The 25297-nt window shown below is 35.9% G+C and overlaps 1 protein-coding gene across 3 annotated transcripts in view; it reads right to left on the reverse strand.

The window, feature by feature from the left end:
* PLPP1 (phospholipid phosphatase 1) overlaps positions 1-25297 on the reverse strand; it is an 80208-nt gene that overhangs the window by 15435 nt on the left and 39476 nt on the right. For all 3 annotated transcript variants that reach the window (XM_081317113.1, XM_081317114.1, XM_081317115.1), the window contains exons 3-4: positions 19807-20087; positions 2990-3047 (exon numbers count right to left, since the gene is read on the reverse strand). In XM_081317113.1, the coding sequence (XP_081173239.1) occupies positions 2990-3047; positions 19807-20087 (339 nt within the window). The remainder of the gene's footprint in view (positions 1-2989; positions 3048-19806; positions 20088-25297) is intronic.

The raw sequence follows: 25297 nt of genomic DNA on the forward strand, positions 1-25297 counted from the left end.
ATGTTGTAAGAGGCAAGACACTTTAATAGGAAAGAACTTCACAACTGAACAAACTCTTCCTTAGAGCGTAAGATAATACCACCAACTCATTCAAGAATTAAGAGCGTTCCTACAGGGAAATTCCTCAGACATTCTCAAGATCCTTTTTAACTCATCTTATGCCCAGGGAGGGGGGGAGGTTTCCCCATGCACTTCAGTACATCATTGGTGCTTTATAATGTACTTCAAGGGTACCTTGTATCCAACATTCTTATTGTAAATTAAGAACATGAAGCTAAGGTAAACAGTGCAGCTTTTATTAGAAAGGAATTGGTTAGACATCTAGTAACCAAAATTAACTTTCAATTTATTTCTTCAGATTTTTTAAAATCCCGCCTTCATTACATAAATAAGACAAGGCGGTGAATACTTTGTGACATGCCAGCCTTGCCCATCAAGACACCTTTGTTTATCTACTTGCCTTCAAATGATCAGGACTAGTTGTAGTTTAATCGAAACAAAGGGGCCAGGTTAGGAAATGGTTGTTTGGAGGAATAAAAATGTGAGCACCATTTTCTCCTTCTCTTATAAATTGGTTTAATCCCTCCAAACAAATTGGCAATTTCTCTGAACTGAAACAAAAACCAATGTCAAGACAAATACAAATTAGGTTTGCCAGTTATTCTGACCCACTGAAGCAAATGAGAAATTTGTGAATAATAAAAATGGATGAGTGAGTGCCTAGTACTAAAAGAATTATGTTCAGCATCAGCTTAAAATGATTCATTGACTATTTTTAGCATGTTTTTAATTGACTTTTGTACTGCTGACTTTCAAGATTAATGATTAGAGTTTATTGTGTTGTTGCCCATTTGTTGTATAATGGCCAAAGGACCTACATGAAATAAATGTTACTGAAAATAAGAATACTGTAGTCTTGCTTCAATTACTTCTCTAAAATATGTTTAGGGTACTCTGAATGTGATTTAAAAAGCAGCTCAGCACTCCAAAAAACGATTACTTCCACCCAGAACTGTTCAAGAGGGTGATTAAAAACAGTCAAGTGGCAGCCATGACAACTCTATGCAACTGAAGCTCTATCTCTTTTTCACATAAACAGTGCATGTAACAGGTTAGAACGAGGCATTTTGATTGCACAAGTAACAGCTTCACATTTTAACCCCTCCATCTGTCCATTCTATTAGATAAAAATCATTGGAAGTAATTAATCTTTCTGCACTTGAGTTCACTTTTAAGTTGCACGACTCTACCAAATAAGCATCCTTTTGGGGGGGGGGCAGGGGGGCTGCATTTTCTCAGAGATAATTTGCTTGGGATGGCATGAGAAGTGGGACCAAAGTAAGTGATAGCAAGATGCCTCCTCTTCCCAAGTGTCAGAGAAGAGACATCTCTTTCTAATCCAAATAACAGAGGCATAGGTGCAGAAAACACCTATGAGAAGGCTTAGTACCTATGGATTTGCAGGCTTATCTTCTCCAGCCAAAGTTGATTTGCTTGACAGGTGTGTTTTCTGGGAGAAGGTGCTGGTGATTCTCACTGTCAGGAAGGGAAGGTAGACCTGCCCATAGGCTTTTCTGGGTCCACCTCCCTCCAGGAGCTAAGTTACTTCCCCATCCCATCCCATCCCATCCCATTGAATTTTTTCGATCTTAATTAAAAGAAAGCTCTTGTGATGAGCATTCAAGAATAACTTATATTTCTCTCTCTCTCTAGTTATTCCTATTTTACCATGGACATGTTAATGTATATCCTTTTTCAGTATCTTACTATGGTCAACTACCAGGAGACTTTGCAGATTACAAACAAGATTTGGAGATTTATTTTGTGACATGCAAAATAAACTCGTTTATTATTTTATTAAACAAAGTTAGATAACTGCTCTACTAGAGAGAACGTTAAGCAATGAACAGAATAAAAACACAGTACACTAAAAAGACCATTTAAAACACTAAACATCATTGAGGCCTCAATAAAACTTGTATTCATCCTCTATCTCAGTTTCATCAACATCCTGGCCTCAATCCTGGGGAAAAAGTCAGGTCTTCACCATTTTCCCAAAAGTCAACAGGGTTAAGGCCATCCATTTCTCCAGCAGATGACTGTTCCACAAGTCAGCCACCATCACAGAGAAGGCACACTTCAAAGGATCCATCAGGCAACACAACTACACTGTGGGGACCTGGACTATGCCTATCCTACCAAAGCCACTGGGGACAGATAAGCCCATAAATAAACGAACAAGCACACAAACATAAACATCTCCATCTTCCAGCTGCCCTGTCTCATTCAAGGGATTCCAATCAAGCTTGCAGCTGTAATACAACCTATATGGATAAAAGGTTCCCAAAAGCTTCACTTTCTTAAATAGTTTTGGATATAGTCAATTATAGCTAAAGAGAGATTTTCTGAGAGGCAGGATAAGAGAAATCCACTTGGTGAGTCAACATTCTTTCCAAGAATGTTCCAAGAGATAGCTGGTGCAAGAAGACAAGAAATCAAGTCTTTGAGCAGCATTTTAGTGCAAGACTGAATATAAACAATACAGATGTAATTGTGTCTAAAGAAATTCCAATTAGACTACTGCGTAAGAGAAAAAATATTTCTTTTTGACTGGTGGACTTTAAAAAATATATATTCCATTTTAATGGGAGAAATTGGGACAAATCTAAAGCATTGATTTGTGCTTTAGATTGTAAGCCGCCCTGAGTCTTCGGAGAAGGGCGGGATATAAATGGGATTTTAAAAAAAATTTCCCCCCCCCAATCAATTTACTTGTTCATCTGGGTGAAAAATATCCTGTTAATTCAATTGAAGTCTGCGGGGAGGTATTGACCAAGCATTCCAAACACCCCCATTCCACCCCCAAATCACTTTTATTTAATGCTTCCCTTGCACAAATAGCTCAAAAGAAATTCTGCTGATGCAGCAAATATTTCCACCTCAAACTTTTTAAACATCATAACCAGCTGCTAAAAATACATATACTTACTGCTAGAAACAGCATGCAATACATGGAGAATGATGAATGTCCAGAATAAAATGACAATCTGAAAAATAAGAAATGCAAATAAGTGAGTATGCATTTGTTATTTTTTTAATATACCATCTGTTCCTTTATTTAAAAAAAGGAAAAGAAAATGCAGAGCAAACGTAGCAGATTTTTTTCACATTTGAGATGCAAAATTTGAATTTGGCAAAATACACTGAATAACTTTGGACAAGTTACTATTTCTCATACCTTCCTCACTGGAAAATTGTGAAGAAAAATGCTAAGCTGAGTCCTTGAAAGAGAAGCCAGGGATATAAACATATCCAAACAGAAGAAAGGAGAGCAATAACAGTTGTCTTTGTAGTTTACAATTTGTAATTTCTATTCCAAATGAGTTATGTTCACTTGAATTAATAAATTAAAATGTTCGTCTATTAATCAATGTTTTAGAACTTTAACATTTATCTGTTTGATTCTGTAATGTCTTAAAAGTTCGGCTAGTCTGCCCAAAAGATTATGAGAGTACTTAATCCACAATATAAATGATGCAGCATTATTAAAACATAACTGTGAACAGTTTGGAGATACAAGATTACCCAGTTTTGGATTTTATAGCGTGGGGTGCTCAGTTGGCTTTGGGGGTTCTCACAAGCTTTGATTCCTAGCCTTGATGCAAGGGGTGATCATAACCTTGCAGAACTAGACCGTATTATCTCCATATATGGATGGAAAGGATGAGAGTGAGAGAAGAGCAGTGTGCCTAAACACATTCATGCCAAGGATTTCAGACTATTACAATTAGTCTTCTATTCTTGGATGCAGTGTTGCCAAAAGACACAGCCAATATAGCCTGACCTTTCAACATCAGAATGCACCACAGTATATTAGCTATACTTTCATGATTCCAGACACAGATCATGTCTCTCCTAGAGAACTTCAGAGAAAGTTATTAATGGTATTCTAATTCCAGCTGGAAATACCTGTCCTTTATAGCTTATCAGTTCCCCAGCTGTATTTGTTTTTCTTCTCTCTGTCACTGCCTGCCATAATTTTAATATTTTAAACAGAGACACAATAGAGATACTGCTAAATGTTCCTCTACAACTCTTTTTTCCAAAGGCAGCCTCAGAGTAGAACATTTTGTCCCTCCGTCCAGCCATTTATTTTCCAAACTCTTGCATTTCTGCAGACAATGTCCTTCAGTCTTTGTCCCTCCAGCTCTAGTTGGTAAATAAGCAAACCACAATGAGAAAGTGTCCATCTCTGGAAACTCAAACCTTTATTTAGTTATATTTCATCTTCCTCTCTCATCATGTTGTTAAATTATTTAAATCATCCCAATAGCAGATCACACATCAAGTCTCAAGTGCTTTCAGGATGTTATTGTTTCAACTGCCCTTGCATATCTTTCTCCTGGAAAGGTTAATACAAAGCTAGAGTATACATTTAATTTTGACTTCTCACTCGGGCCATTAAGGCTAATGTTGACACTTCTTTCCCAAATAAGCTATTTAAAAATATGAAGGAGCAACAAATCTAGATACCTGGCACCAGAGCTCTTTCTAGGTTCATCAAGAGAGAAACAATCTAGAAGAGATGTTTTTTTCATCACAAAACATACATGGCATACATCTCATGGAAAACACTATCAACATAGCGAGAAGTTAGATTTGTAATTCTTTTTAAACATGCTTTGAACAATTCTTCTATGTAGTTGCACAAAATTCATCCTTGTCTGATGAAGGTGCTATTGTAAGACCTTTTACAAAGCTATCAATACAATTTGGATACTGACGTGGCATGTTCTGTATTAGGAAAAAAAATCAGTTCGTATTCTAATCATGAATGCAACCAAATTATGTTAAGCATTTTAGCTCATATTGCAAAATCATATTTTATATCACTAAAAGTTAACTCAAGGAGGCACCCTGAGTAGAATGAAGGATCTTAAAAGAAAAAGGGACTGGAGCTGGGGTGTTTAAGTTGCCAGAGAATATGAGGCAAATAAAGAACCATCTAGCAAAACCTCCATGTTTGCTTAAGTGTATAATTTTGAGAAGCTAGGCTAATTATAGCTCTGACAACTGTTCCCATCTAATAGCTAAGTTTTTAATTCCAAGTTTGTCCAATTCAATTTTTTTAAAAAAAATAGAACTGATTTTTAAAATGTGTCCCTCTGATAATGCTAAATCAAGATGATGCTGAAAATGTTCTGAAAAACAAGAAAGGAAAGCATTCACAAATAACAGCTTATAAACAGAATTTATAAACAACTAATTGCCCACCCCCCAAGTATGAGGATGCAGCTTCCACATCCCTATAGCACTTTAAATCTGTTGCTTCTTCTTCTCACCATCCCATATTTCAAGAAACTCTGTGTTTCACAGTTGCTGAAGCGGAGCAGTTGTTGATTATTGACATAAGTGACATCTTTAACCTGAGAACTGCTGACTCTCAGCATATTACTGTTACTCAGAGCAAATGAAGTCATATGAGATCTGAATTGAACAACGTTTATGTACAGTATCTAAGTAGTCAAGATTGTAAGAAAAGTAAAAGCTCCCACATTTTTTGGAGGCTTGAGCATTTGTTATTACCTTCTGGGAAACATCTGCATAATTCTCATTTGCATCCAGGCATCAGGGACAGTGTAACCCAGTAGGAAGCAGCACCCAGAATCAAGTATTTGGCATATTCAACTTCTTGATATAAATATGATGCAATGTAAGTTAACTCAATAGTAAACTATAACATGCTCTATAGCATGTAATAAGTAGATGTCCTGACTAATTAGATGAGGTTTTATACCATCTAATGGATGTATGAATATGATTAAAAGAATAGACAATTGTTAGAAATAAAAGGACCATTATAAAATAGAAGGATGTGATTTGTAATTAGGATAACATAATTTTCCATAAGATGGGAAATATGAAAATACTAAGAGGGTCGGTATAAGGGAAGCTTTCAATTACCCAAATGTAATTAATTATGAGAAAACAGATAATTGATAAAGTTATTTTGAATATTGATGGGAAATTAAAATTGGAAAAAAGGGGGAAAAACAGGATACAGACTGAATAAGGGAACTGATTGCAAATACATTTGAGATATGTTTTGGTGACAGAAGATATTATAAACTGGTATTACTGACACTATGTATAACATTAGAAACATGTGATGAAGATGTTTATATTTAATTGTATAGGTATTAATAGCAGTAAGAATTATACTTATATAGTGGGGGGAAATGATTACTATTAGAAGAAGAGATGATCGTGGAAATACTGGATGGTGTAGTATTGGATTTTGAGTGAAAGTTAATTTATACCACTGAATGATAAAGGAACCCAGACCCCGAGTTGTTTATTAAGTACATATGATTGTAATTAATTAATAAAATATTTACAAAAGCATGTAATAAACTTGGACAACAATCCATCCTTTCTCATAATTTCATAAAATCAATACATTGATTGAAAGTAGATAAACATTTATGTAAGGATTAATTTTTAGAGCTGTTGCCACAACTTTTGTTAATGACCACTACTTTAAACATGTTTAAAAATGGATCAGACAAATTAATGTAGCAGAGGGCTATTAATAAGCACCTCCTCAATTTGGGATCCTCTGTGTTTTATTGGACAATAATTTCTTCATTTTCAGGCAGCATATCCATCAACTATGCTGGTTGGGAATTCTGGGAATTGTAATCCCAAACTCTCTGAAAGGCATCAAGTTGGGGAATGCTAGATTTATTGCATCTTTACATTATGCAGCATGTCCTTTTTGAGGCAACTTATGTTTAGTTTTGCAATATACCAAAATTACCACAGCTACTAAAACAGTATGAAGAGGTTGATTCCATCCAGTATGCGACTCTCTTTTAAATGAAATAGGAATAGTAAGAGGATAAAATCGTCATGTGCTGTTTAACAGGTCACTATTTCAGAAAACATCAAACTGCCCAGCATATTCAGTGTATAAACATTAGAACAAACCATATTGCAAAACACAACCTTACCACCACGAAAACACTCCTAAAACTGGCATTTCAAGATATGATGTATTAAGAGGAGGACATGTTTTCAATCTAGTAACAATTGCATTCTTGAAACCATCTTTTGCATCCACATTATACTCTCTCATCATTTGCTACACCCTCAGGTCCAAAATAAGTAAATATAGCAGATGGTATTTTGCAACAATAGAGTATTTCATAAAGAGAGAAAAACATTCATTGCATCAATGAAGTTACACTGACAGTTGAAACTTAATATTCTAGTACTCAGCTACAATATGTGCGCTCCCACAGAGAGGGCCTCCTCAGGGTGCCACCGATCAGAGAATGTCGATTGGTGGTCCCCAGGGGGAGATCCTTCTCTGTGGGCGCCCCGGAGCTATGGAATCAGCTGCCGGTTGAGCTCCGGATGGCGCCCGATCTTCGCTCCTTTCGCCGCGACCTAAAAACATTCCTATTTGAACAAGCCGGCCTGGCCTGATGGGGGATTGGTGGGGTTTTTTATTGTGGTTTTATTGGGGTTTTAATATTGTACTGATTGTTTTAGTGGGCATATATTTAATTCTTTTTTAATTTTTGTAACTTTGTATTTTTATTCTTGCCCTGTTCACCGCCCTGAGTCCTTCGGGAGAAGGGCGGTATATAAATATTATTAAATAAATAAATAAATAAATATTTTAGAACAGTTTGGTTTCAGCATCTACTCTTCTTGAAGATGTTCAAGAGGATTTCCTATTTTCTGACGACATAGAACAAAGTACTTGCTAGTAAGATAATTTTTTACATATACGTTCATCCATTATTTTCCTTGAAGTATGAATTTTCCTTCAAATTCTTCCATCAATAACATTAAGAAGCTTTTTGGAGATGACTGCCAGAGGACTGGTGAACTGTAAAAACAAATTTTCTCAATAATTTTCTGAACTTGCTAATTATGATCACACACCCCACCCCTAACAGTAAGAATAACTCATATTTAACTCATAAGGTTTATAATAAAGAGTATGCTTTGCATGCACTTTAGCAGAGATGCTATCAAGAGCTACACTTGAAATGGAAACTTCACAATCATTGTACTGTTTCATGGTTCATTTGTGTTCATTTTGGACTTTGACTTTTAGGGGAGAGATGTACATTAAGATTAGTCTAAAGGGAGGCATGATGGCAAAAGGTTTCAGAGCCAAAAGATGTTAATGTTCTCTCCAAGCCCTTTCAGATTTGGATCCTGCACTCCAGAATTGGAGGTGGTAGGAAGAGGGAAAGAGGACATCTCTTTGGTCTTTTACAAACCTCTTCAAGGGTCGGGCAGCCTAAATAAACAGCTGCATTTTTCCTGTTATAAGCAACAAAGTTTAAAAAACTGGATTCCATTTGTGCCATTTCCAATTGCTTCAAGAAGGCTGAAGCAAATCATTGCTTCTGCAGGAATCATTTTCTATGAACCAAGCGTTAAGATGCAGGCCAGTCCTTTATTAAACTGAAACTTCTGCAAAGTATTAGCAAGCTACACACCCATTTGTCTTCCTTGTCAAAAACCAACACACATGTATCCAGCTAAACCACTGACAGAGCTATCTCTGGAGATGTTTTTTGACACATGCTGCTGTTAAAGGTCACATGATGGATGAGTATTGTAAACTCCATTTTTATGCCTGATTGCCAAGTGCCATCTCAGTTACGCCAAATGCACAGAAGTCAAATCGATTAATCAACCTCTGCTATGGAGAGTCTCTTGATTATGTAGCTGAGAAGGATGAGGACCTGCTTTCTGTTGATCCCTGAAAAGCAGCTCATTTTAAAATTTCTGAATATCTAATTTCAGGGTTTTAGACAAGTGAAACTCAACCTGTGTCCTGGAATTTGAAAGGGTTTCTAAAATACAAAGAGTGTTAAATTAGTAAGAAAGTCCTCCTTTACACAGTTTGTTTGATGAGAAAGACAGAATCTGCTTTGATTACAGGCAATGAAACTGTATCCTACCCAATTATGCAAACTCCACTTGTGTTATATCAATCTGCAACTCTCCAAAATTCCCATGTGCACAATACATGGGTAAATCTGGTACATAAAATCTGATAGAAGCCATTTCACAAGTTCAAAAAGTAGTTGGGATCCTCATATATGAAAGAGCTTCTAGCCAATCTTGAAATCCAAGTTCATAGAGACCAAGAATTTCCTTAGTATCTTGCATGGTCAATTATAACCATGTATGAGCAAGAAAATTGGTTTCAGTCATGACTACAACTTCAATCACTGACTACCGGTATCTGCAAACTCAAGATGGTGGCTTGTATTAAATAAACTATGCAGAGATACTTCTACTTTACTTATCAGGTTCTTCAACACATTTAAGTCTACGTTTTGTGTATTCTATATATGCATGCCTCTAGTACTGATTGTACTTCTTAAGGGTGGCTGCCATCCACAGCTATAAATTCATCTCCTTTGGAATTTAATAATCAAAGCTGGTCATTTATCTCAAGAATTACAAGATTCACCTAGTAGACTTCATAGAGTAAGGGCTGATCTATATAACCAAGATGTCCTAGCACAAATACAGAACCATTAATCTTCTTCAAGGGCAAATACACCTGGTGTCATCTACCAACTCCACCTCAAGTCAATGCTGTGACCAAAATGGAGAAATTGTTGAGTCCCAGAAAAGGGTTTAAGCTGGCTTTATTTCTAACCATCTTATACATATAAAGGTTCAACACTTTAGGGCTTTTATGTGGGAAAGCATTAAGACATGGGTCCCAATTTTTAGATGGCAAATACATTGGAAATTGACATCATGGCCACTTTACTTCAGCCTTTGTTCTCTTAAGCACTTATAGAAGCAGCCTTGGAAATAAAAATTATGCCTGAAGCTGATACTTTACAATACACAAGATTCCTATTTTTTCTTAATTAAAAATATCTAAAACAAATAAAATAAAATGGATGGTGGAGTTTTGCAGACCAGAAGAGAATGTCTACTGATGTCATACTGAAGGTCTCGAGGCAAAATGTTACTACTTTGATTTCTAAATGTCTTTGTTTTATTAGACTTTTATTAGATTAGTTTTAGGTAAATTAAAATATTTTAAGCTACTAAGCCATGCAGTTTTAAAAGGAGGAGCTTGATACTAGCGTTAATTAAAATAAGGACTTGTTTCCTTTAATTACACCTTTGATACATTTGGGGAAATAAGTCAAGTAAGGTAGGTTTAAAAATGTTTTCAGAAAGCTAGATTTAAATGTTATTTTAATATCAATATTGACATATTCAAAGAAAGGCTCAGCTTTCAGTTTAAATAAAATTAAAAACCTTAATACAAATAAGTATACAGTTACACTGAAAGACATGACTAATCTTCAAAAATATCCTCTACATAAGATTTATTTACTTATTTATTTCTGTTTATATGGCTGCCCATCTCAACGTGATTCTGGCAGCAAACAGCAGTTGGAAACTTAAAATAATCATATTACAATAAATACAAATTGCAGAACATTGAAAGTTTAGTGTTGAAATTCCAAACAATGGGGAATTTTGAAGTGCTTTCTTCATCTATGTAGTTGCAGATGCGTAATTGTATAAACAGGCAATTATTCTAGAAAATATTTATTCTGCCTTTAGTTAAATAACTACAAGATAAGCAAATGTCATCCAAAACAAATATGAAATAAACTGTTATAGTTGCCCACAAACTATATGTAGTGTGCCAATACTAACAAAACTGGGATCAATTATACCTGAAGAGTGCATTTTTCTCTGGTTTTAAATGGTGAGAACAATTACCAGTGGATGGCTTGCCTTCAGAAGTTATGGGTGCTCCAACACTGGGGTTGAACTAGAACACCTCCAAGGTCCCTTCCAACTCTGTTATTCTATGTTCTGTGTTCCTTTAATATCATGAATAGTATAATGGTATCTTTACAATAATAAATTTCATAGCCTTTAAGATGCTCAAAGGTTCCTGCTTTTGTTTAAAAGGCTAAGATGTAAATCCTCGACTTACGATCGCAATGGAGCATGGAATTTAGTTCTAAGTCATTGTGATTGTAAATCAAGGCAACAAGTGAGTAAACAGAATTTTACAACCACTGTTATGACAGATAGAAACCAACAAAAACTGTCACAAATCATGGTCATGTTGCAACTGGTTGTAAATCATTTTGCTTGTAAACTCAGTTTCGCTCAGGAGGAGCTGTAACTTCTCTTGCAGCGCAGAGATGTTGACTCCCAGTTTTACTGGGTACACCCTGCATTAAAAAGGATGAACACGACATATGCTCCAGAGCTGAAACTTGGGTCACCACACTAGAACTGCGCCAGAGTGCAACAGGGGACAGAAGAGGAGTGTTGGCAGGGGACAGCAGGCAATGAGGAAATGGAAAAAGACTGAAGTGGATGGGAGGACAATGAATCTCCTGCATTTTATCATGGATAGATCTCAATGACTTCTGTCTATGAAAATTACAGCTCTGGAGTTATTACCGTGCACAGAATTAAAGAGAAGAGTTAATTTGTTAAACCATCTCCTTTCCTCTCTCATGTTGCTGTTTTGTCTATGAATAGATCCTAGTTTTACTTTACACTTAAGCCCCATTGTACTAGCCATCCTTTCATATGGAGTGTTTTTCCCTCTTACTCAAAGTCCATGCATTCATCTAAAAAAACAACTTTCTTTTTGTCTTCTCCCAATATTACGTTTCTCTGAATTTATACTTCTCCTTCCAAGATTTTTTAGATATAAGAGCCTTGGTGGAGCAGTGGGCTAATGCCTCCTTAAGTAACACCAGCTGCCTGCAATTAGTGCAGGTTCGCATCCCACCAGGCTCAAGGTTGACTCAGCCTTCCATCCTTCCGAGGTAGGTAAAATGAGGACCCAGATTGTTGGGGGCAATTAAGCTGACTTTGTAATAATGCCACTTGGGGTGTGTGTGAAAGCCCTAATAAGCAGGCATATACATAAAATGAAGGCTACTGCTAAGCTTGTAAGCCGCCCTGAGTCTTCGGAGAAGGGCGGGATATAAATGGAATTAAAAAAAATAAAAAAATAAATCTTTATAGCTTTCTAACATGAAAAGTAAGCTAACTTAAAGGACTGTCCCCTATTCCCCTACCTTTAACATCCTTTTCAATAATAAAGCCATTTCAGCAGATTGGGTTTCAACTTCTGTTTTATATCGCCCACAAGCAAACAAGAAGAAAATATTTCATAAGAGATGTTAAGCTATAAAGTGGACTGAAATGGCAAAAGGTGAGTACAAGAGCTGAGGCAATTCCATGTCCCAAATGATTTATCCACTGCTCTATGGAAAGAGTGATAAAATAAATCAAATCACATAGCGTTTGCTATGATGTGGCAAGCTTGGCAGTACAAATTCTGAAATTGTGAGCCAAACGAGCAATGATTTCTGCTATAAAACATCTCTCTAACTGCTGCTAAAGCCAACACAGAAAAAATCTAAAAAATAAAAGTAGATTTTTATGAAATGAATATTCTGAGAGTGAAGTTTTTTTTCCCTTTCTTGACTTGAAGGATCCTTTTAGGTACCTTAATCCATATGAAAATGTTAGCTGATGGACATAGTTGGCTCTAAAGAGTTATATTTGAATTGAAAAGGAGGCAGCAACAAATAATAAAGCTCTGTGGCAAAAAGTCTTAGGTTCAATTGCAGGTAAATATTCCAGTCTGAAACAGAGACATTGCCGGTCTGGATAACTAATATCCAGGCACAAGTGATTCAATATGGAAAAAATGTAGGTTTTTTTTCATATACACATCTTTTTAAGCTGCACAGGAAAACTAGATCTACTTGAAACTGGCTATAATAACAGAACCTAGCAAGTTTGATTGAGCCACTTCTGAACATTATCTAATTTTGCTGATCAAGACTGAATGACGAGGCTTTAAGGATTTGTTTCTAAATAAGAGATGGGATATAAGAAGATGAGATCATTTGTTGTACAGTATTTGAAGGTGATAAGTTATTAAAATTGTTTATATTTCTGTGATGAGGGGGAAAGTCATTTCTATATATTTTTCTTTTTTGTTACTGTATTCTTATTTTTCCCTTTGTTTTCTATGTTTTCTTTTCTGCACTACTTTTTCACTTTAGTTTGTATTAATTTTCTCTTTTTAATCGTAATGTTTAATAAAATTACTAAAAAGTTATATTTATTAATCAAGGCATGCCTTATGTTTTCCTTCTCTGGATCTACTCTGGTCCAAGTTTAGACTCATTTACATCCTTTGAAATTAATCTAAAGGAGAAGGAATAACTGCCAGTTTTCTGAGATGCTCCTCGCTATGCTCAGTCATTTTTGGTCAATGTTGTCATGCTGCCTAATTTTTTCCTCTCCAGATACTGCAGAGCTCCTGCCATCTTTGCAATTGTGGAAGATGATGATAAGGGATGCTGGAATATGCAGTTCAGCAACCTCTGTAGTTCCTATTGCCTATTGATGCCCAAGAGAATAGAGGGAGTGGTGCAAATCAATCTCTATTTACAGTATACTTGTATATAAATCCTCTGCAAGATCAACACAGTTTCAGATAATGCTGTGCACAGTACTGTTGCCCAATACAGATGCCTGCTGAAGAAAGATTGGGGAAGTCCTCTTGGCTGCAGCTTAACTCCAAGAACACTTGCCTAAAACCTTTCCCTAACACTTTGCTTGGAGACACCACACAAAAGCATTTATCCCACAAGGCACAGCTTGCATTTCTGCAGACAAAACCTCACAGCAACTCCAAGATGCAAGAGATAAGTATGATACCAAGCAGAAAGCGGCACTCTTTCCTTCACAAAGGAGCAGCTGAGACAAAGGTTGCTGTCTTCTGCTTGCAGTGTTTATATCACAATTACTGCAGTTCATGAATAGGATAAGACTTGAATCTTGCGGTAGAGACAGCTGGGTAACAAACAGCAACAAGACCACTGTTGCTCTGCCAAAGCAGCAGAATTGCTTGGCCTTTGTAAAAGCTTGGAATTCTCAAATAACTCTAGCTTTTCGACAGCACCAGAAACTTACATTTTGTATGTAAAATTGCCTTGCAATTTCTGCCCAAGTTATGCAACACCTGTCAAAAACTGTCCTAATTTAATAATAAACAAACTATGACAGCATTATTAGTATATTAATTTTCTTAAAGCAGTGCAAAAATCAGTACTTGTCCTTCTCTGTCTTATCCACATACATTTTAAAAAAAATTGCTGACTCTAATCAAGTAAAATCAAGCGAACACCATCAAGGCAAGATATGCTAACTTGCTTTGACAGTACAGAGGCTATTTTACTGTAAGTCCTGAAAATATCTGAATTTGTATGTGACATATATTACAAAGTTACATTCCCAGCTTCCATTTTAGCATTCTGTTATTACCTACAAAGCGAAAAGTTCTCACTAATTAGACATCTTCACCGGTTCCTCCACCTTTCATGGGTTAATTTAACAGGGATCTGTTCTGAACAGATTGGAATCATGAGCTAAAAAAAATTAAAATATAATTAACAGGCTAATTTCAGAATAGCAGAATTGGAAGGGACCTTGGAGGTCTTCTAGTCCAACCTCCTGCTCAGGCACAAAACCATTTTCAGACAAATGGTTGTCCAAAAACCTCCAGTGTTGGACACCTACAACTTCTGGAGGCAAGTCATTCCACTGATTAATTGTTCTGTCAGGAAATTTCTCCTTAGATGCTTTTGTGGCACCCCCTTAGATATTAGAATACTATTATCAAGTCACCCTTAGTCCTTCTTTTCATTAAACTGGTCATACCCATTTCCTGCAATCCGTCTTCGTATATTTTAGCCTTCAGTCCCCTAATCATCCTTGTTGCTCTTCTCTTACTAAAGTCTCAACATCTTTTTTATATTGCAGCGACTAAAACTGGGTGAAATATTCCAAGTGTGTCTTTCCAAGGCATTATAAAATGGCATTAACACCTCACATGACCTTGACTCTGAGATCTCTCTCACAGTTACTATTATTGATCCCTCTCAGAGTTATTATTATTCTATACCTGTGCATTTGGTTTTTCCTGCCTAAATGCAGAACCTTACTGAATTTCATTTTGTTTAAGTCTGTCATGATCCTTTTATAACTTGAGCCTTTCTTCTGGAGTGTTGGCTATTCCTGACAGCTTGGTGTCGTCTGCAAATTTGATGAGTTCCCCTTCTATCCCCTTATCTAAATCTCTGATGAAGATATTGAAGAGTACTGGGTCTAAGACAGAGACTTGGGGTACCCTGCTACGTTCTTCCCTCCATCTAGATGCAGTTCTATTTAAGGACTACAGTTGGTATTAGTGAGATTCACTTGGATCAATAGTTAGTATTAGATACAATAGCCAACCATGTTTAAGCCAAGTATGTAAAAAGATTTGAAACAAATCTCAATGAGTTTTAAAAAGGAACTCAGAAATTAAAGTAACTCCTGGATTAAAACAGTCTTCCGTAGTCTGATTCCTCTAGAAGTCTTCGACTACAATTCTCAAAACTCCCAATTCTGATTACCAAAGCACTAAGCGGCATGTCAGGAAATTCAGATTATTCCATCTCTTAATATTGGGGGCGAGTTATTACCCCCCGTAGATAAGGCTCGCAATCTGGGTGTCCTCTTAGATTCACAGCTCTCCTTAGAAGATCATATAGGAGCTGTGACTAGAGGGGCCTTCGCCCAGGCTCGTCTGGTGCGCCAGTTGCGACCCTATCTGGACCTGGATGCCTTACGTACAGTCACCCATGCACTTGTGACCTCTCGTCTAGACTACTGCAACGCTCTTTACATGGGGCTGCCCTTGAGAACCACTCGGAAGCTTCAGCTGGTACAGAGTGCAGCTGCACGAGTTCTTTTGGGGGTCTCCCGATACTCCCATATTACACCTCTGCTCCGTGAGCTGCACTGGCTTCCAGTTACCTTCCGAGTGATATTCAAGGTGCTGGTAATGACATACAAAGCCCTACATGGCATGGGTCCGGATTACCTACGGGAGCACCTACTGCCGGCGTCATCGTCCCTCCGTCCTATACGTTCCCACAGAGAGGGCCTCCTCAGGGTACCACCGGTCAGAGAATGTCGGCTGGTGACCCCCAGGGGGAGAGCATTCTCGGTGGGTGCTCCAATCCTTTGGAACCGCTTACCAGCTGAACTCCGGATGGCCCCCGACCTTCGCTCCTTCCGGCGTGATCTAAAAACTTATCTATTCGAACAAGCCGGCCTGGCCTGATGGATTTGGGTTTTAAAATTATTTATCTAATGTATTCTTATTTTATTGCCCTGTACACCGCCCTGAGCCCTCTAGGAGTAGGGCGGTATATAAATCAAATAAATAAATAAATAAATAAATAAATAAATAAATAAATAAATAAATAAATAAATAAATAAATAAATAAATAAATAAATAAATAAAGCTGAGGCGGTCTTTTCCCCTCCATTCTAAGAAAATGACTTTAGAAAAAATTTGAACTAGGTATCAAGAATTTTAGGTCTGTCACTTCAAATCTTAATTTGTGTTTATTTAAATCACATAGTTTTTTAAATACTTAATTATCTAAACACCTGAATGCATGCACACCCAGAAAACTACTATAAATAATATAATTTCAAAATAAGTTACATTTTGTTCCTTGCTTTTGTTCTTTTCACTTAAAAATACCATGTGTCCTTCCTTAGACGGAACAAAGGCCATTTAAAATTAGATATATTTATATATAGTTCTCATTAAAGCAAAATTTTAAGCTCATTGTAGTAAGGCAGCCCACTTTAAAGACATAAACAAAAAAAATCCCATACCAAACTTGACATTGACATTTACTTATAGATATATAAAAAAAACAATTTTAAATAGAGTGGGAAGGCATTAACCTTGGCAACTTACTGCACTTGTGAAGTTATTGACCACAGGGGAAAAAGCAAATAATACTTTTGAGTTTTATAGTGTTTTTCTGCATGGAAATTGTATCTTTGATCTTAATTTGGCCTGTAGCTTCTATTAGCCCCTATAAACCTCAACCAGCATGACTAATGCCAGGTTATATCGTTTGTAATCTTAGACAGTTGGAGAATGCCAAGCCACCTCTTCCCATGATATCAAGCATGATCACTTTATCATATGTAATATTAAAAGAGGCAGCAGCCTGAACACCTTTTTACCAGACAAACCAGGGGCTCCCATTTTATGTTTGTTCATTTTACTTTCAATGAAGTTAATTTTGCTAGGCACTTCCATGCATGTACTTGTCCAGATGACAATACCTTTAATGACATATCTAAGGTGTAGCAGTCTCTAGATTCAATTCAGCTGTATGGCAGAAATCCTTCTGAATGAAAGCCAGTTTACTAGTTCATTGGAGAGAAACAATCAAGAACATACCCAAGTAGCGCAGCAAAGGTTCAAAATCAGGTAATAACTGAAGTACAATATAAGGTAAAGTTAAAGGTTCCCCCGCACATGCATGCTAGTCGTTTCCAACTCTAGGGGCCGGTGCTCATCTCCGTTTCAAAGCCAAAGAGCCAGCGTTTGTCCGAGGACGTCTCCGTGGTCATGTGGCCGGCATGACTAGACGCCAAAGGCGCACGGAACGCTGTTACCTTCCCACCGTAGTGGTCCCTATTTTTGTACTTGTATTTTTACGTGATTTCGAACTGCAAGGTTGGCAGAAGCTGGGACGAGTAACAGGCACTCACTCTGTTATGCAGCACTTGGGATTCGACCCGCCAAACTGCCGACCCTCTGATCGACAAGCTCAGTCACTTTCCAGTTTAGCACTGGAAATCACTACATCAAACTGGTTCTCTTTCTTATGTGGACTCATGGCCTGTATTAAGAGAAGCCTCTGGATCAAGCTCCTGGCTATTGGGCATTTTTTCAGTTATAAAACAAGAGTTGGAAGGCTCAGAGCCACTTGTATGGTAAAAAAAGTCCAGATACTCTCAGCCCCCCAATTTTTAAAAGCCCTCAGGATTATTTTTTTAAAAGTTCATAGGGGTTAGAAATTTGCCTTCAAAACTGGGTAAATATCCCAGATCTAATCATCCATCATAGGAAGAGTTCCCTCTGGGGGAAATGGATATTGTTTTTTGCTCTTAGTCAATTTGTACCCTGCAAGAGAAGCCCTCCAGAGGCCGTCACTTTTTTCTGTTTTGCTGCCTCCCAAATCATTCACTAATAAAGTGAAAATGAAAATATTTCTTCATCTCCAAAAGAAGCTCCAATGATCCACAGCACATTTTTAATAAACTGATTCCTGAATTTTACTTCTTTTTGGGAATAAACAACATGACCTACAATATCATTTTCTTTTTAATGTACTGTATATATGAAGAAAGAAGCAAATTCCTTAATCAGAATAACTAGGAAGTAAGGTTTAATGTTTCCTAGTTCATACAGAAATCTTGATTTAACTCAGTATGAACAGTTTGCATTTTCTGGAAAGTAAAAAATAAACCAGGGAAAAAGAATAAGCTGCCAGTTCTTCTGAATGTGAGGAGAAGAGGAGAAAAATGGGAGAGTAGAATATAGGCTCCAAAGAGACTGAAAATGAGTCATGATGGAGCTTGCTTCAAAAAGAAAAAAAAGTGACCAAAACTGATAGGAAAAAGGAATGGACAATAGTGACAACATTCAGTACACTGTGGATAGAATGCAGCTAAGTTTTCATACTATCAGTTGTAATTCTGCTTAGAGAGGAAAAGCAATGTTTTAATACTTAAAGAGCCTTTCATCTGCAATCTTCCTTCCCTACTGACTTTCTGTTAAAACAGTGACATTCTTTTAGCAATAATAAAAAAATTCATATAGAAGCATTTTGTTCCTCTGGTATTTCTAGGCAATGATCTAAAAATTTAAGGAATTTTGATTCAAATATGGGTTTGGGCATGCCACAACTATTCTTTCTTTCTTTCTTTCTTTCTTTCTTTCTTTCTTTCTTTCTTTCTTTCTTTCTTTCTTTCTTTCTTTCTTTCTTTCTTCCCTCCCTCCCTCCCTCCCTCCGATTTTGGAAATGGGTTGTAATTTTCTAAAAAAACACAAATCTGAGATTTTAATGCAATTCTGGCTAGTACTTTCTAAGCCATGGCACATTGCCATCCTAACTGCAAAAACTGCAAGGATCTTTTGGACGGGTTTCTTTCATTTTTTTATTGTATTTTTGTAAGTCCTGGCATTCCTATAAAAATTCAAATCCCTTTTCTCCTATGTTTGGGCGGTGCCACTCTAGCTACATACCAACAACCTTCACAGCTTGAATAGCAGGAAATAAAGGGAATGATTCTGTACAGAAAAACAACTTCAGGAATGCAAAATGTCCTGTAATTAACACATTAATCTTTAGGTTACACATCTAGCTCTGCCTAATGCCTATGCAACAAAAGGGGAGCAACAAACACCAAAAGTGATAATACCTATCAAATCACCAATGCAAATTGCTAAGCACATTGATTTGTGCTTTAAATTGTAAGCCGCCCTGAGTCTTCGAAGAAGGGCGGGATATAAATGGGATTTAAAAAAATGTTTTCCATTTTTCTTTTTTCAAGACTTCAATTTATAACTAGAATCTTATTGTATTGGCAGTAATAATTAGCATATGCTAAATATTTTGTACAGTACTAGTTAATGGAATTAAATCTGGATTATTTTGTTGTTAATGGGAACAAAACACACAATACCTTCTGTATACTAGTGGAAGACAAATGATGAGACATCATAAACCCTATTTACAAAATGGTTAAATTCTCACTTTTACCAAAAAGAAAATATAAAATATTTTCATGACCAGGCACACACGTTAACAGACTTACCTTCCTTCGTTAACCTTTACTTTGTCTCCAAGGCATTTGAAGTTTTCAATGTAATTAACAGTGCAGTTGATACGATGCCAATCTGGTTTACATATGTCCAGAAAGTGAGGCCTCAGTCTACCTATTGAATATTTGGCAATGTCTGTCAAAGACTGGCTAACAGCTGCACCAAAAAGGAATGTTCCCAGAGCCTTGTAAATAGTAGCAAGGTAGCTATTTCTCACAAATGAATTAGAGTGCAAACAGTTGTGATATACCGAAAGGGCCTCTCCTATGATTATCTGGAATAAAAAAGAAAAGAATGTTTTAAAAATTGCAACAGAAGTAAAACATGCTGCATACTCAAGTCTGAACATGGGCTTCCAATGAACTAGGTGTTAATTAAGCCTATAAAGGTTCTGTAAAACTATTTTCAGTCAACCTTCCGATGACTAGTTCATAGAATGATCGAAAACAAAGTGAAGGAAATATAAACTTTCATTTTTCTGTTCCTGTCCTGGTTTTAATGAACAGATAACATGAACTAGAAACCTTCCCCTCTATCCTTACCACCAGACAAACACTGCTTCCCGGAAAATCCAGCAGTGGTACCATCAGCAAGGAACACATTTAACTTTTCATCAAATTTCCACTCATTCTTAACCTTTTACTTAAAAGAAATGGTTTCTTTGCCAAGAACTTGATCGTTCTGGAAATTCAGGAACCAAGTGAAAGGGCTAGACAACAATGTTCTTGCCAGAAATGTTAAAGGCCAACTTTTAAACATGGGAACCTCCCAGGCTTCAGCTAGATGGAATCTTTTAAACCGGACACACTTCCTTCAGAATATAATGGTTTCCCAAAACAAAAACAAAGGTGCCAAAGGTGGAAATCTAGAATTATGGAAAATAACAATTTATAGTGTTGGTATTCAACTTGGCTGGAAGTATTTGTGCTTATCTTTTATAACTGAAGTTATAATAATAAGTGGAATGTTAATTATAACCATCTTATTTGAATAAAATGTTGCAAGTTCTAACTATGGATGGGTATCAATTGTATCAATATTCTATTATGCTTTTATTGCCAAACTTTTATCATCCACGTTTATTTCTCATAAGTTGCCTTGAGGAAATTTTGCTCTAGAAAGTGGTCTACTTCAAGGATTATTTAATAATACTAACTTTGTATACGATGCTTCAGCTTTAGTTTTTCCTATGTAGTGGCTTATAATGGTTTAGTAAGTGGTAATCTAGGAAATATTTATATCTGATTGAATTATACAAAAGCTGGACTTTCTAAAGTTCTTTGGAGAATGGAAACAACTGTCTTGGGGTCACATGTGAAGACAGCAACATCAGCACTGGCTAACAAAAGAAAAACCGGCATAGTCAATTTCCTGTATTATTCTCAGGCTTAGAATAGGTGGTAAACCATCTTGGGAACATCTCCTCAAGGAGTTTCATTACATTTCTAGGCAAAATCACTTCTTAGAGAAGCTATAATATTTTATATACAACTTCATGGAACTTTACAGAATATACAAGATACTTAATCTTGCCCTGAAATATTATTTATAGTTTAATATTTTATGTCACACTTGTTGCATGAAGTTCGATTACCACCTTGTCAGTTTCAGGGCAGGGATTTAATTAGCACTACTGTCAGACTATTATTTTGTGGCTACAGAAACTCCTCAGTCCAATCCAGTTAGCAGTATTTTACTCAATGGTTCCATCAAAGCAGCTTGTTTAATTGCTGTAGCTATTTCAACTCTAATGCAGGACTAAATATTTCAAATTAATTTTGAATCCTTATGTGATTTGCTGATCTCTTTTGTCTACATATTACTGTGCTTTAATGGTAATTTGGTATAAGCATCTTGGTTCACGAAATCTATAAACCAGAAATTTGACTTTCCTCAAGAAATCATAATTTGGCAATGAAGTATTTAGCTTCCATTTTTAGAATAAATAATAATTAATGCAGTTGTATCTATTTGCTCAGAAACTGGGCTAATACCTTCTGTAATGGTAATCCATGGTAATATTAAGGATAATAAATTTAAACAGAAGAAAAAAACGGAAGATGAGTTACATAGTTCTTAAATATGAGTGAATTTTAGTTTATATCTCTTGGAATGTGTGATAAAGGTGACTGGAGATATCAACTGAACTTCAGTGATGTCTACAAATCAGTATCAATGGTAGTAATAGGTGGCTATTTACAGTATTGTCTACAAATGTTTTATGATATGGTGTCCTTTCCAATTTTTCCTGTTGCTCAAAAGTCTTTCACAAAAATAACAAAAGCAACCAAATTCAATATAAGCCTTATATGGATAAGACACCAAGAAAGAAGTTTCTTGTATCAGGAGCACTAGAGGTTCCATTTTAGTTTCTAGATTGTTTGAGTCCAGCAGCTGAATGAGTCAGAATGTCATAATGCTTTATTAGTTAGGGATGTGGAAACAATATTGATTGGAAGGAAAAACATTAAGATTGTCTCTCCATCTTCCCTACATGTTGAGATATTATACAGGCTGCCAGAGTGGAACACAATCATGCATTTCTACAAGATAGCATATTAAAAGGCATATGCACCTATGTAGCTAACCACAAGACATTTCTATTATGCCCCATGAAGTGTTCTTTTTAACAATGTGGCTACTCACTGAATTAATAATAGCAATCTTATTATATCTGTGATGCAAACTTGATAATAATATCTCTCACTATTTTAAGGGTCCTAAGGAGTAGACGTAGCTGCCTTTATAACCTATTCCTGCAGTGATTCCGTAGAATCTACTTGCCTTCTGAGAGCATGATGCTGAAAATAAGGTTATGAGCCAGCAAGAATAGAAATGTCACCACCTGAGATAACAGTGTACAATCTGTTCAATAATGCATACCATATCTGAACTTAGGGGTGTTATGGAACAGAGGTAGCCTACGTTTGCTGAACATACTTGGTAATTGGATTCCTCAGGCTACAAAAAATCAATACCAAAATATTTTATGGACATTTCACTCCATGTGGCAGCAAAAGTTTGTGAGCTCAGTTGTCCAATCTGACTACTAAGAGCAGACGTATCTGAACTCCAAAACTCTGGATGAATACTCTTCTTGTTACTGTATCATGGTAATTCAGATGTTAACAGCCCAGTTTGCCTATTTTCATTTCATCTTGGAAAATACTTGAAATTGTTTTTTCTATCTTCATAATGTCAACATTTAAAGGCTTTCCAGTTAGTTAAATGCTTCAATCTATTGTTCACAAAGGAATATAAGCTGCATCTGATTTTAAAGAGGGAAGAGTCAAAAAGCCAGTTTTAGGCATTGAGTTATATTTTCCAAAATATAGTAGAATACAGTATGTAGTAAATATATAGATTAGATAGTTAATAAAGACTGGAAAAATCTAGACTGGAAGACAGCCGTTTTTAAAAATGCATATGGGGGGAGGAGGTTAGAATGATTTCTCCATTTATGTTCTTGACATTCCACACAGGTCTGGAAGCTTTTTAATAAAAATAAAACAACAAGTTGTTACTTCAGGCTCCACAAATGCCAAGTAAATTACCCAATTCTTCTGATTTACAGTATTTTCTATCCAACATATATGTGAAGCTAAGCACAATGAAATATCTGTACTTGTTCATTTATTTACTTATTCAATTTCTATAGCAATTTCTGAGCAATCTTGGACTAACATAGTAAATTTCACTGTTTTGAATTATTTAAACATATTTTAAGCTTGCCTTTTTTTCTATCATACAACTGAACACAAAAGTTTAGGCACACCTAATAAAATTATACATTTCAATGAATCTGTAAGTAAATAGAAGTTGACAAAACCTGTACATTGGACAAAGGTAAATGTGACATCTTCCTATAAATCTGAATGCATGTTTTTTTATGAACAGTCATTACCTATTCAAAATAAGAAAATAACACCTATGGCAAGTGCAATAATCTGATTGACATTCCTTCGATTTTTACCACCTCCTTTGGCAAAAATCAAGTCCCTGACCCAGAAAAAAAGTTGGATATTTCAAGAAGACAAGAATTTGAAACATACCTCCCTATCATCCATACAGTACTCAAAGGGAAAAAAAATACCAAATTTTTGGAATGTCTTCATAATCCTCCATTTTGAATAATATTTAAAATCTGTAGGAGCTTTCAAACAAGCAATGCATTCAAAGATGTATTAAAAAGTTTTTAAACTAGGGGAGAATGGAGAAAAAAATCAAAATGCAAAACCAGAATGATTTGGAAACTATTATTCCTGCCAAAAGGAGTACAATAATGTACTGACAGAAAGGGCATCTGGATTTCCCTATCTGTCATATTCATTGTTTTTTTATTTGGAATCTGTAAACATAAATAGTAAGTATGCATTTATATTTGAGGAAGGATGTCATATTTAATTTCATACTGTGTGTCAGATTCTGTTTACCTAGAGATTCGCTGAAACATACAAATTAATCAGGGGTGCCTGAACTTTTTCATAAAACTATGGTTCCTCTGCTTATATAGTTTGATAAGACATTACACTAGAAGTCAAGAAGACTAGCAATTTTTTTAGTAATTCAGTTTTCAATACAGAAAATTAGGTAAAAATCCTTCAAATGGCTTTTTATAAATGCTTAGCATAAGTTGGAACAAACAAGGCAAATCCTTTCCTTTTTAGTTAATGTGGTCATGGTTATAGAACCTTGAGAAGATGCTTGACTAAAATGGTTTGAAACTACTTTTAGAACAGTCAGTAATAAAATAGCAATATTTTAGAACTACTGAGATCAAGCTATATTTAGTTAAACTTAAGAGAGCAAAAGAACAGAAATCAGAAGGAAACATTAATCCATCGACTTATGCTGCATTTCTGCTGCAAAAATGTAAATCGTGTTACATGAAATCATCAACAGTCACTTTTCCCACTTCTTAAAAATGCAGTAATAAATGTTGTCTCTCTTTCAATATGTACATATCTGGGATTTTAAAAATGGGCATGCAAGGCATTTTATCCACACAGTCATTAAGAAAAATGCCTGCTTTTATGTCATATAACTATTGTACAAACATTTCAGTATAAGAAAAAGTCTTACTAGAAATAAGCTAAACTATAATAAATGTGCAGCATAATATTAGGGATCCCCAATTACCTGTCTCAATGCATTAAAAAATAAAATTCAAATATCAGTATGAGATCCACTTGATTGAGCAAACACAGAAATGGTGGCAGATGGAACTCCAAAAACATTCTCTCTATAGAGGTCATTAGTTTATTTCTGCCTCCTATAATGGGAAAAAGAAAGAAAGAAAGAAAGAAAGAAAGAAAGAAAGAAAGAAAGAAAGAAAGAAAGAAAGAAAGAAAGAAAGAAAGAAAGAAAGAAAGAAAGAAAGAAAGAAAGAAAGTCCCATTAAATTAAACAAGTTGGCAGTCTCCTATATCTCTGGTGATTAAGTTGCAGATGTTCCATGATGCTTAAATAGCTAATTTAAAATAA

This window comes from Vipera berus (genome assembly GCF_964194415.1).
Source record: "Vipera berus genome assembly, chromosome: 2".
Taxonomy (NCBI): Eukaryota; Metazoa; Chordata; class Lepidosauria; order Squamata; family Viperidae; genus Vipera; species Vipera berus.